Source organism: Anopheles bellator, chromosome 1 (assembly GCF_943735745.2).
Source record: "Anopheles bellator chromosome 1, idAnoBellAS_SP24_06.2, whole genome shotgun sequence".
Classification (NCBI taxonomy): Eukaryota; Metazoa; Arthropoda; class Insecta; order Diptera; family Culicidae; genus Anopheles; species Anopheles bellator.
The window spans coordinates 45,313,576-45,323,988 of record NC_071285.1 but is presented as its reverse complement, the minus strand read 5'-3'; the positions used below and the strand labels follow the sequence as shown (position 1 = coordinate 45,323,988).

The 10,413-nt window shown below is 51.1% G+C and overlaps 4 protein-coding genes across 5 annotated transcripts; 2 read left to right on the top strand and 2 right to left on the bottom strand.

The window, feature by feature from the left end:
- Nucleotides 1-128: 128 nt before the first annotated feature.
- Nucleotides 129-2,685, bottom strand: LOC131216045 (ninjurin-A-like). The gene is made up of 3 exons (XM_058210442.1): nt 2,236-2,685; nt 697-1,041; nt 129-638 (listed from the first exon to the last, which is right to left on the bottom strand). The coding sequence occupies exons 1-3, from the start codon at nt 2,428-2,430 to the stop codon at nt 264-266; spliced, it is 915 nt and encodes a 304-aa protein (XP_058066425.1). The 5' UTR covers nt 2,431-2,685; the 3' UTR covers nt 129-263.
- A 966-nt stretch (nt 2,686-3,651) lies between these two features.
- LOC131205229 (ninjurin-A-like) lies at nt 3,652-4,254 on the bottom strand. Its single transcript, XM_058197242.1, has 2 exons — nt 4,135-4,254; nt 3,652-4,042 (listed from the first exon to the last, which is right to left on the bottom strand). The coding sequence occupies exons 1-2, from the start codon at nt 4,189-4,191 to the stop codon at nt 3,668-3,670; spliced, it is 432 nt and encodes a 143-aa protein (XP_058053225.1). The 5' UTR covers nt 4,192-4,254; the 3' UTR covers nt 3,652-3,667.
- Nucleotides 4,255-4,797: 543 nt separating this feature from the next.
- Nucleotides 4,798-5,736, top strand: LOC131210102 (uncharacterized). Its single transcript, XM_058203304.1, has 3 exons — nt 4,798-4,877; nt 4,941-5,055; nt 5,379-5,736. The coding sequence occupies exons 2-3, from the start codon at nt 4,944-4,946 to the stop codon at nt 5,516-5,518; spliced, it is 252 nt and encodes an 83-aa protein (XP_058059287.1). The 5' UTR covers nt 4,798-4,877; nt 4,941-4,943; the 3' UTR covers nt 5,519-5,736.
- Nucleotides 5,391-6,982, top strand: LOC131210085 (nicotinamide riboside kinase 1). 2 transcript variants are annotated; one of them, XM_058203284.1, is made up of 2 exons: nt 5,391-5,528; nt 5,898-6,982. In XM_058203284.1, exon 2 carries the CDS (start codon nt 5,926-5,928, stop codon nt 6,742-6,744), a length of 819 nt encoding a protein of 272 aa, XP_058059267.1. In that variant the 5' UTR covers nt 5,391-5,528; nt 5,898-5,925; the 3' UTR covers nt 6,745-6,982. The 2 variants fall into 2 exon arrangements, with proteins under 2 accessions (XP_058059267.1, XP_058059275.1); XM_058203292.1 differs by lacking the exon at nt 5,391-5,528 and adding an exon at nt 5,803-5,827.
- The last annotated feature ends 3,431 nt before the right edge of the window (nt 6,983-10,413 follow it).

The following is a 10,413-nucleotide window of genomic DNA, read 5'->3' as shown; positions in this document are numbered from 1 at the left end:
ATATGTCACAGCATTGGAAATTTCAAAGTGCGTGAAATATTTCAAATGACCGATGGCGAGAAAGCAAAGCGAATCCGCGGATTGTACGTAGAACAAAAACATAGAAATAGAACAAAAACACAATCCGCAAGTGAAAGAAAATACTTTTTATTAAATTCTCTCCAATTCGGAAAGCCCCTTGAGAGATTGCTGGAACGTGTGCTGTACTAAATGCTACCTGTTTTGACCGTCGGGTGGTAAAAGTGAAAAGAGATTCATTCGGGTCACCCACCGGACGTCTGTGGTTCGGCCACACCGAAAGCCGATATCAGCACGTTGACGATCGTGATGATAAAGATGCCGATCGTGATGAGATTGTTGAGCCGATCGGCTTTACAGAAGTCGTTCTCGTTCCAGATGTTGTACCGACTCTTCCAGATCAGCCCGATACCGACAGCAACCTGCGCGATGATGCTGGTCGAGATGAAGATCAGGTTGACGTAGAAATACGGGTGCCGTGTGTAGGTTTCCAGCACGTAACGCAGCTGGTTGGCGTTGGCGGACAGCAGGGCCAGATCCATCATGCCCTGGGCCAAATTTTTCTTCTGCTGGTAAACGTTCACATCCGGGATGACTTGCCCCCGTTCAGTGGTCAGTACCTATTAAAAGTCCATTCGATTAGCATCTTTTTAGGGCGATCGCTGAACCGCAGCTTACAGTTCCTGCTACACCCGGAGCGAATCCTGCTGGATCGGGAAAGGTCCTCGGTTTTGGGACTCGGCGCCCACCATCGGCACGGCCACGTCCTTCGCCTCCACCACCACCACCATTGATTCGATCGTCGCTCGGGTCCAGAAACCCATTGTCGATGCCTCGATCGCGCTCCTTTGGATCAAAATCGGCCGCATTGTCCAGTGAGTCACCTTCCTCATCGTCGAGTTCCGGTCCAGCCATCGGTGGTTGCTGGCGTGGCAGATTGGCCTCGTTGGGCACCGGCAGCAGCGGGATAGCATCGGTGCGGGACATTTCCGTGTCTCGCTTCGCCCGCCGACCCGGCGATCGCTGGAATCAGAAACGAGAAGAAATTAATTTCTGCACACTTATATTGCAGCCGCTCACAGTCGCTCCGTAGAAAGTCATTTAGGCCAGCTCCAGGGAGTTCAGTGACCGGAGATCGCGCCCGGGCGAAATGTTGCCCTGCCGAAACCCGGCCGAGTCCGTGGTGCGATGCGATGCAATTTTGGTGAAAGTTGCTTTTTAATAACGGAAAACGTGGGCCTTGGGTGCAGAGCGCGCGCTGCGGTGCGATTCAGAAGGCATCAATCAAGCCACGGCCAAGGCGCAGCGATGGCGGAAGGTCACAGGCAGCACATTATGTCACGTACAACGGCAGCCTCTTTGTTATGCTGAGACGTGGTCTTCAACGATGAGTTTCTACTCAACCCGATACGGTGCGCATTGCGAAGTGATGAATCAAATGCTTTTAATGAAACTATGTTTTCGTACATTAGCGAAAGTGAAAATGGCAAATGGGGAGCACATTTTCGATTGCGAACCACAAACAGATTAAACACCACTACCACATCTACGCGCGGGCTTATCTAAATTTGCACGCCTCGTTCCTGCTCAAATAACAATGCTTATCAGGGTTCTGGCGATCAAACTATGCGCTTTGCGTGTGCCGTTTCAACCGCCACACATTGTTTTAAACTTGTACAAAATATTCGTCAATGTGATGCTGGAAAGGTCAGAACCCAACTGCCCGTCCAGCAACTGATGGCGTTGTTTACCGCCACGACGCTTGACCTTCGTTTGGAAGTTATGTTTCGGCTTCAATCACAATGCGCGATATGCTACCAAACGAATCCGCGTTACGTCACGCCTTTTTCAAACAAAATGCGCCGATGGACGACGATTATAGATTCCGCATTTCCATCGGGTCGTGAAACCGGTTGCGGCTTTTTTTTTGCGTCAAACATCTCGCGCCAATGCTGCGATCGAAGCGCGATCCTCAAACCTTCACCACTCGAGAATGCTGCTCGACTTCGTTTGAGTCAAGAGGCGCACGACTTAAAGGGAATGCCGTAAGTGACCGGCCGGAATTTCCTTCGTCTGGGGCGGCAAAACCGGCCTCTGACTCACGTGTGTCACAAACAGTCGTCGTGATCGTCTCCGGCGATAGGTGACCGGAAGCGTCGTGCCATTGACCGTGATTGGTGTTGCGTTACGTGTGTTCGATTGTTTGAAAATACTCACACTATTGGACCGACTGCGGCGGCCTGTGTTGTCGGTACTGTTGGTGGCCCCATTTGCTGCCGGGTTTAGACGACGACCACGACCACTGTCCTGCACAGTGGTCCGGCCAGCATCGGGTACCTCGGAGCCGATAGTTTCGATGTTGATTTCGACCGCCGTCGGATCCTTATCACCAGCAGCTCCAGACGATGCCATTTTGTGACACTCCCGAGACCGATTAGCCCGAAAACCAGTTTATTTGTTAATCGGATTCACTTCACCAGAGGTCAAACGCCGGGGCACTTTGCGCGATGACGATTGCAACAATTAACGACTGCGTTTCATCCACTTGCACCGCGGCGAATGACGAACAAACTGCGCCAGCGAACGTCACAAGAATCGCGATCGATCACGATAGCAAAAGTCATAAAAAACGAAGTAACGGTGAATCGAGAGGATCGAGGAACTCAACTCAGTACCGCGCACGATCGCGACACGCAACACACTGAGCCTGGGGCCCGCGATTGGCGGCGTTTGTTGTGAGTTTCAATTCCGAACCCGACCGCCAATTCGGCCATGGGTGCGAAAGTGGCCGTTGCCAATGTGTCCGTGTGGCCGGTAGGGAATCCGTACGAACGCCCCGCCATGTGCGTGCCGCGCCGTTCTGGAAAGCTGTTACGCGTTTGCGGTGCTGTTGCGGTTTTATTGTTTTATTCCCTTTCCCCCGTTTTCACGGCTGGGACGGAGCGGAACCGTTTTTGGACCCTTTTTCGGACCTTTTCATTAGCATGTCCATGTGACGACGGGTGGAGCACGGATACGCATGGCCACGGATCCTTTGCGTGAGTAGCGTCCGCAAATTTACAACACACTCGTTGGGAAAAAGTTTTAGTGTGTCTGCGATTCTGGGGCTGGAATTGGTCAGCCGGTCTATCGTCTTTGGGCAAACATCCTTAAGGCGAACAATAAAGCCTCCGGTTTTTGCAGGGTGGGTCTATCTCTGTTGGTCGGATATATGATCGGGCTTGCCGTAGACCAATTAACAGCTTAAATTTTCGCAGTTCTTATCTTCGCAACATTGCTGCAGACGGGAGCCAATTTAAGGCAAAATTTACATAATGTCGTAACGGCGTCGGGCGCCAACGCTATAAGGAGGGTTCTTTGGAACTGAAACGGTTTCTGTGGTGACGGAACCAGTACAGAAAAATCGTTAACAATTAACACCAATAAATTGGTGTGCTCCGTAGAAGGGTGCTCCAAACGGACAGACATCAGTAAAAGGGGTAAAAACCCGGGTTTGTCCACCGCTGGCGGGTGATTAATCGAACGACCGTCTTTTTTACGAAACGATCTTAAAACGAGTATTAAACACTGCGACTGCTTTCGGACAGAGAGGATGCCCTTGTGTCCCGCGATTCACGGCGCGTTGGAGGAGAGTACTTTGCGCATTTTATTACGATGGCTTCGGTGCAACGCCGAACGCCGAGATCATCACGTTGACGAGCGTGATCACGAAGATACCGATCGTAATTCCGTCGTTTATCTTGTTCGCCTTACAGATCTCCTTTTTATCGTTCACATCGTAACGGCTGTTCATGATGAGACCAATCCCGACGCCAACTTGCACCAGCAGACTGATGGAGATGAAAGCTACGCTGAGTATGTAGTACGGGTTGCGATCGTACGTTTCCAGCACGTACCGAAGCTGGTTGGCATTGGCGGAGAGAAGCGCCAGATCCATCATTCCCTGCGCAAGGGTTTTCTTTTGCTGGTACACATTCACGTTTGGTATCACCTCCGGAACTCCGCCAGGCTGCGTGGTCGTGGTCTATATTTACAGAACAGAGTGCGCAATGACTAACAGTTTCGGCGCGATGATGATTTCACGACCCTGCTGGGGCGTTTTCAATATTCACTCACAGTCGCACGGAGCCCGCCCTCGAGCCCTCCATCTTCGCCGTTCTGGTTGAGTGCCATGCTTTTTGGTAAAATTTTTCGGCCATCCACTGCACGGCAAAAACACGTCCTTACAGAGACATTTCGCTTCGACAACTAGTGGAGGGGTGTCGACGCTTGACGAGCACAAAACAAAAATAAACTCACGACCACGAAATCGGTGTGCGGGCGGCCACGCGGATGTGCGGATCGCATTGAAGGATGTGCGGTTTGCGTGACCGATAGGCGGATAGGCGCGTTCCCAACAGAAAACTGTATGATCGATACTTTACGAGATATCCCGTGAAAATAATGGATTTTTTTTAAAACTACCTAATATTTCTCAGCGTTGTGAACTTGAAAAGAAAACTGCTCTTTTTACCACAATTTTTAAACATTCAACGTCCGAACTTAAGAAATCAGATGCCAAAAATTATTTGGTCATTAGAACAATTGATTGATGATCAGTAAACATATGAAAATAAATAAAAACAAAGAATAAGTCAAACCGTCATCTTTAATTTAAACAATTTTTTTGAATGTGACAACCGTCATATGCTACGGTAAGGTGCGTCGAATTTTCACCGGGCGCGCGCTCCGCTGACAGCTCGCTGTTTTTGTTTACATCTGAGTTTCCAATTGAAACAAAACCCACAAAACATTATCGAAAAAACCGCGCATCGTGGTTCTATTACGCGAGTTTCATTGCGCGAGCGAGATAAGATCACGTATGTTCCGATTTAGAAACTGCACTTCGGCTGCCACTGACTATTTCTGTACTCTCTTTCCAGTGGATGGCCTCGAATGCGGTGCTCGGGAAGCTGATTTTAGCGGCAACGTTCGGTTCGTTTCTGTACTACGTCTTCTGGGTGGCGGTGTTGCCGTTCATGGTGATTGAAGGCGAAGGTACGGCTCCCCGGCACACAGACTGTGCGCGGATTTAATCGAAGCACAAAAGAACACCCTGGGACCTCGGGGCCAGAATGGCGATAGAATGAAAGGGGAAGCAAAATGTGAAGGAAACGAATCCGGCACCGGCTGACCTTGAAGGTTCATGCTGCCCTCCACTCGAAAACCGCAGCCACAGATCGCTTGAGACTGCAAATTGACGACGACGCTCGTAATCCTAATTGGTTTCATTGGTCCTAACGAGATACCGCGCGCGCGAGAACCCCCTTAATTGTCGGCCGTGCTCTAACCGTTCTTGATCGTTCAATTGGCATTTTCAGAAAGCTGGATCTACTCCCTGTTTCCACCGATGCAATTTGCGTTCCTCGTTCCGGCGACATTCGGCGTGGCACTGATCGGTGGGCTTTCACTGTTCTCGGTCTACCACTTGCGCGAGCATCTCGGCGATCGGACGGCGTAGATTGATCGAGGTAAGCAACGTTCGCGTTAGAAAATCTGTATCTTTTCTCTCATTGGGTGAGCAATGATAAAAAGATTAGCTCTAGTGACAGCGAGCATCCTCCCTAAAGACCTCCAACGGTAAGCCAGAGGCTTTTGGGACACACAACAACCAATCACCGTAATCGCCCGCCGTTGTCTGTCACGGAGATAAGGAACTCGCTCGGTGATAAGTCGGTGGGCTCAGCGATGGGTGCGTCATTCTTTTACGTGTTGTATTTTGCGAGAATAAGATTGCGAAATGCAAACACGTTCGGCGGTTCCTTTTACCGTACGATAGATCAGCGAGTGTGCGCAGCGAAACGGAAACGGATCGCTCGACTAATCTTCTCGTGGCGCAGATTTTATTTGCAGTCATCCACCGGCAGCATGGAAACGTGGCTCGTGATCGGCATTTCGGGCGTAACGAATGGAGGCAAGACGACGCTCGCCAAATCGCTAGAATCCTACTTCACCGCACAGCAGGGCAAGGTGTTCTTCAAGGAAAATCTCACCCTCAACCGGGTGGTTTCGCTCTGTCAGGATGATTACTTTCTGCCGGTCGACAGCCCGAAGCACACGATGATCGAGAAGCTCAACCACATCAACTGGGAAATTCTGTCCTCGCTCGACATGGAACGGATGTGTTTTGATATAATGAAAATTTTGGGCCACAAGTTCATCCTGTACAACTGTGGGCACCACCGGCCGGCGACAGTGGTGGCGGGCACGGTCGTCGATCGTCACCGCATCGAGCAGGTCGAACCGATGGTACAGGACGAGGAGGACAACATTTTTGCCGACCACATGCTGAGCAACTTTCTGTGCAAGTACGACGAGAACGGGACTGGCGGGCGGACGACGAACTTGATCAAGAAGTCCAAGAACGATTCATACCAAAACATGAACCTCAAGCTGAACGTGCTGCTGCTGGAGGGCTTTCTCATCTTCAACCACCCGATCCCGCTGGATCTGTGCAGCGTCAAGTTCCACATCCATTTGCCGTATGAAAAGTGCTATGCTCGCCGATTGCAGCGCGTCTACAATCCGCCCGACGTGGTGGGTTACTTCGAGATTTGCGTTTGGCCGTCATACGAGAAGCACTTTAAGGAGTTTAAGGACCGGAAGGACGTTTACGTGCTGAACGGGGAGATACCGCAGGAGAACCTCTTCAACTACGTACTGAACTGCGTCAAAGATTTACTGTAAGGCGCCGCGATAAGGTTAGGATTAAACAGAGCGACCAGTACAAGCGCGATCGCGATCGCGAACGCGATGTATCACGATTCCAGTAACGGGTTAATGAGTTCCTTAAGCATAAGACACATACAACACACACTGTAGGCAGGGTGGAGCCGGATTGGAGCCGACTTTTGGGCCAAGCTATTGTAGAGAAACGCTCTTATGATTAGATGACGACGCTACGCCTCCCGCGGCCGAGCGTATCCGAGAACGGTGAACGGTGTGTCGTGTGTTTGCTCTTCACCATCCAACATCCGAACCCGATCGGGCCGGCGTTGATCCGCTAATTTCACTTTCCGATTTGAGGTGATCCATCAATCAGCCGCCGTAAATTGGCGCCGGGAGTCGTATCTGCGTGCCCGGTTCGAAATCTGATATGCAAATAACTTTCTCGTTCGTTCACCGACCGGCAATGGCAATGGGTTGGCTGACTGTGCGTCGAAAGGAAAGAAACCACCACCGGGTGGGCGCATCAGCTTTCGGGGATTTTGTTGATTTCTCTCGCGCGGTGCGTTCGCCAAAAACCGTTTTCTCAAATCCGCAGCCGTTGACGCGTGTATTAGCGCGTATGTGACGATCGCACAAGGCGGATGACCACGGAACCGGTTTATATTTTCGGTGAGCGTAATGAAACTACCGCGGTGACGGGGTGATAAGCACGGCACAGCAGCGGACATCGGGCGGATTCATTCATGTGCTACAAAGTGTGCACAAAGATGGTTGAACTGAGTTTACCGATTGGTCCGAGTATTTTACGCAATTGCCCCGGCATGCCGGTGAAAGGTTGAGGAAAGTATTGACTGATTGGATAAGGTTGGTTTTATGCCGGTGTTTATTGTGGAAACCGTTAACGTTTGTAGAAAGCCATCTCTAGAATTCGCTTCTAAGTCCCGCCGCAGTATGTACTTCTCTACTTTCAGCATTTTCCGGGTTTTCGAAATGCCTAATTTAAACCAGAGAAAAAAAACTTAACCGGAATTATTCCGCGCCAGCCTGAAAGTAGATGAAAGTCGAAATGAAATCGAAAGTTGGTGCGATTCGTCGAAGCGAATTTCTTCCCGGGGGCACCCAGGGCAAATGTTTAATTCATTGCGCTCGAATAGTCAGGACCCCTTGACGGAAAAGGCACCAAATTCATAAGGTGGAAGCATTAAGAAAAGCAAAACTGGACTACAAATGGCGATCGACGATCGAACCGTTCGTGGCCATTGGGTTTTTGGCGAATTTCGGAACCTTGCGTAAAACGGAAGTGAACTTTCGAAGGGCATTCACCTCGCCCGGTCAACTTTCGTGTTCCCGTGGTAAAATATCAGCCCTCACCAGCAGCAGTGATAATATCATATTACTTCGACGAACACGACCAACGGGACCCCGGGATGAGTGGGGTCATTAAATTGATCGAAACATTGTGGGCCTATCTTCAGGCCCATTGACGCACTGTAGTACGTACTTTGCACCATCGTCGAACGGGATACCGAGAGAGCTGCAGCCCTCATTAAAGTTTGACTTCTGTCGACGGGGCCAGCGCAATTAAAAACCCGGCACGGCCCAGCGAGCCAGGGACTCGCTCCTAATCGTTAGGCATTTTATTCCGCTGGTCCCGACTCCGGCCTAGAATGGTGTCCTGGGGACGGCTGGAGAACCTGGCGGGACAGCCGTTGATTGACAAGCGTAATAAAATGCTGCTTTATCGTCCATCGTAACGCGCGCTGATGGTGATGCTCCGGGACGTGCAGAGCAATGCACCGGGGGACCGTGGTTCGTATCGGGGGCCATGTATTTGCCCACATAAATCTCCATCTCATCAGCAAGGAACCGACCCCGCCGGTCGTTCTGCCTCCCCCCCACCCGAGAACCATGTAAGCCGTGCCGTGTGCGTATGACACGTGTCGGGTAACACCTTCCCCCCGCGGGCCGCATCGTGGCAGGTTTTTAATCAACTAGCAAATAGCCTGACACCGAACAAACCCGTGTCTTCGCGGGGTGCCTTCGGAGGTTAAGAATCGTCGTCGTGCAGAATCGTTTGCGCTTGCGGCGTGCGAAAAACCGCGATCGCGCGAAGAAGAACGAGCCCACAACGCCAGCCACAGGTTCATTAACTTACTCCTATAAATCTCTGGCTGCGAAATCCTCCTGCCGGGCCCCCCTCGCCGGTCCGGCAGGGCGCGGCGTCGTTTCCGCTCCGTTCTCCGTTCGGCCAATTATATTATTATGTGATCGCGCGAGCAATGGCCGAGCGGGACAGTCTGGGTCCTGGGGGCTGGTTGGTGGCGGGGCCGGGCAGGAACAAACAGCGCACAATCAACCGCACCTTTTCAGATCGGTTCGGTCGATCGTCCACCGAGATTGCGCGGTCCATCGGGCGATGCTTCCCGATGCTCTCGGGGTCCGCGCCCTGGATGTAGGCGCCGTCTTAAGGTGTTATGTGTGTGTGCCAGGGAGGGGTCAGGCAGCGAAGATATAATTTACTAGCCGTCCCAATGGGGCAAAGGGCTGACGCGTAGTTGGGTCTCCGCTGGGCACCGCTGCTTTCGCCACCGAAACTATTGCACCGTGGGGAAGGATGTCCGCAGCAATAGCCTTCTCCTGTGGCCGGCTTTGGCAATAGTCTAGCAAATATTTAAACTGAAAAGCAAAGCAAATACATAATTTAACACATAACCAGCACAAAAAGTGCAAAAGCGAAGGCTTCCAAACAATGAAGGCGCGAAGTTAATCTTACTATGGTAATCAAGTACTAAAGAAGTGCGAAGCGTTAGCCATACTAACTAACTTTAAAAATAAATACAAAGTATTAAGATAAAAATGAGTATGATAATGTTACAATCTTGATTGAAACGAATCTAAACCAAAAAAAACTGGTCAAATATTCGGTAACAAGCTTTGGGAGGTCATGTTACAAGTCAAGTCCTTAGCGCGTAACTTTTACAACAATAATTTAGTTTCGCCCCGTCGTCCTTTAAATTTGGGTGATCCGATCCCTTGGGTACCGAACCAGTTTAACTTAAGCCTTTTAGATGCTCTCGTTAGTTTAGAAGCCTTTTTTAAATTGTTTTCAAAACATAGATGACATCAAAAAGGGCTTCGAAGGCAATCAGTTAGCAACCGAATGACGCCTTCTTCGATCCCCTTAGTACGATGCTGGGTTGGGCTGGGTTGCCATGCTACCTTTGATTGAACTCAAACGACCGCAAAGAAACCCAGCAGACCCTTTCGTTTGAGGGTTGCACTTTCGTTGCACTTGAACTTGACCTTGACCGGAGGCGATCGTCGATCGCACCGATCGCCGATCGGCTACCTTAACCGGGCACCAACGCCCAAACATGGTCCGCTGGGCAGGCCACATGCCTGAAAGAAGCAGAAGACGAACCCACCAGCGTCGTGGCGTGTGCGTCAATGTGCAATGTCCAGGTCCCGAGCGCGGCCGAGCGCCATTCCAGAGGCGACCGGAGACAACGACGGACGGAGGGGGAGGGGGGGGGCCATCAATTTATTGTGGCCGCACCGTCGGGCGAACCGGGCCGTTGGGCCGCCACTAATGGCCGCCAGTTATGTGGCCGTAGAAGGAAGGAAAGCTGCGAAAAAGGAAGACGGTCCGGTCGAGAAAATGATCGTGTTGGGGCCGGCCAACGGACG

Bases quoted from the DNA above. Each gene is read 5' to 3' on its own strand.
- LOC131216045 (XM_058210442.1), bottom strand. From the start codon at position 2,430: ATGGCATCGTCTGGAGCTGCTGGTGATAAGGATCCGACGGCGGTCGAA. The intron at 1,042-2,235 runs GTGAGTATTTTC...TTCTGATTCCAG, and splicing joins GCCGCAGTCGGTCCAATAGT to CGATCGCCGGGTCGGCGGGC. The intron at 639-696 runs GTAAGCTGCGGT...GACTTTTAATAG, and splicing joins CTCCGGGTGTAGCAGGAACT to GTACTGACCACTGAACGGGG.
- LOC131205229 (XM_058197242.1), bottom strand. From the start codon at position 4,191: ATGGCACTCAACCAGAACGGCGAAGATGGAGGGCTCGAGGGCGGGCTC. The intron at 4,043-4,134 runs GTGAGTGAATAT...CTGTAAATATAG, and splicing joins AGGGCGGGCTCCGTGCGACT to ACCACGACCACGCAGCCTGG.
- LOC131210102 (XM_058203304.1), top strand. From the start codon at position 4,944: ATGGCCTCGAATGCGGTGCTCGGGAAGCTGATTTTAGCGGCAACGTTC. The intron at 5,056-5,378 runs GTACGGCTCCCC...TGGCATTTTCAG, and splicing joins CATGGTGATTGAAGGCGAAG to AAAGCTGGATCTACTCCCTG.
- LOC131210085 (XM_058203284.1), top strand. From the start codon at position 5,926: ATGGAAACGTGGCTCGTGATCGGCATTTCGGGCGTAACGAATGGAGGC.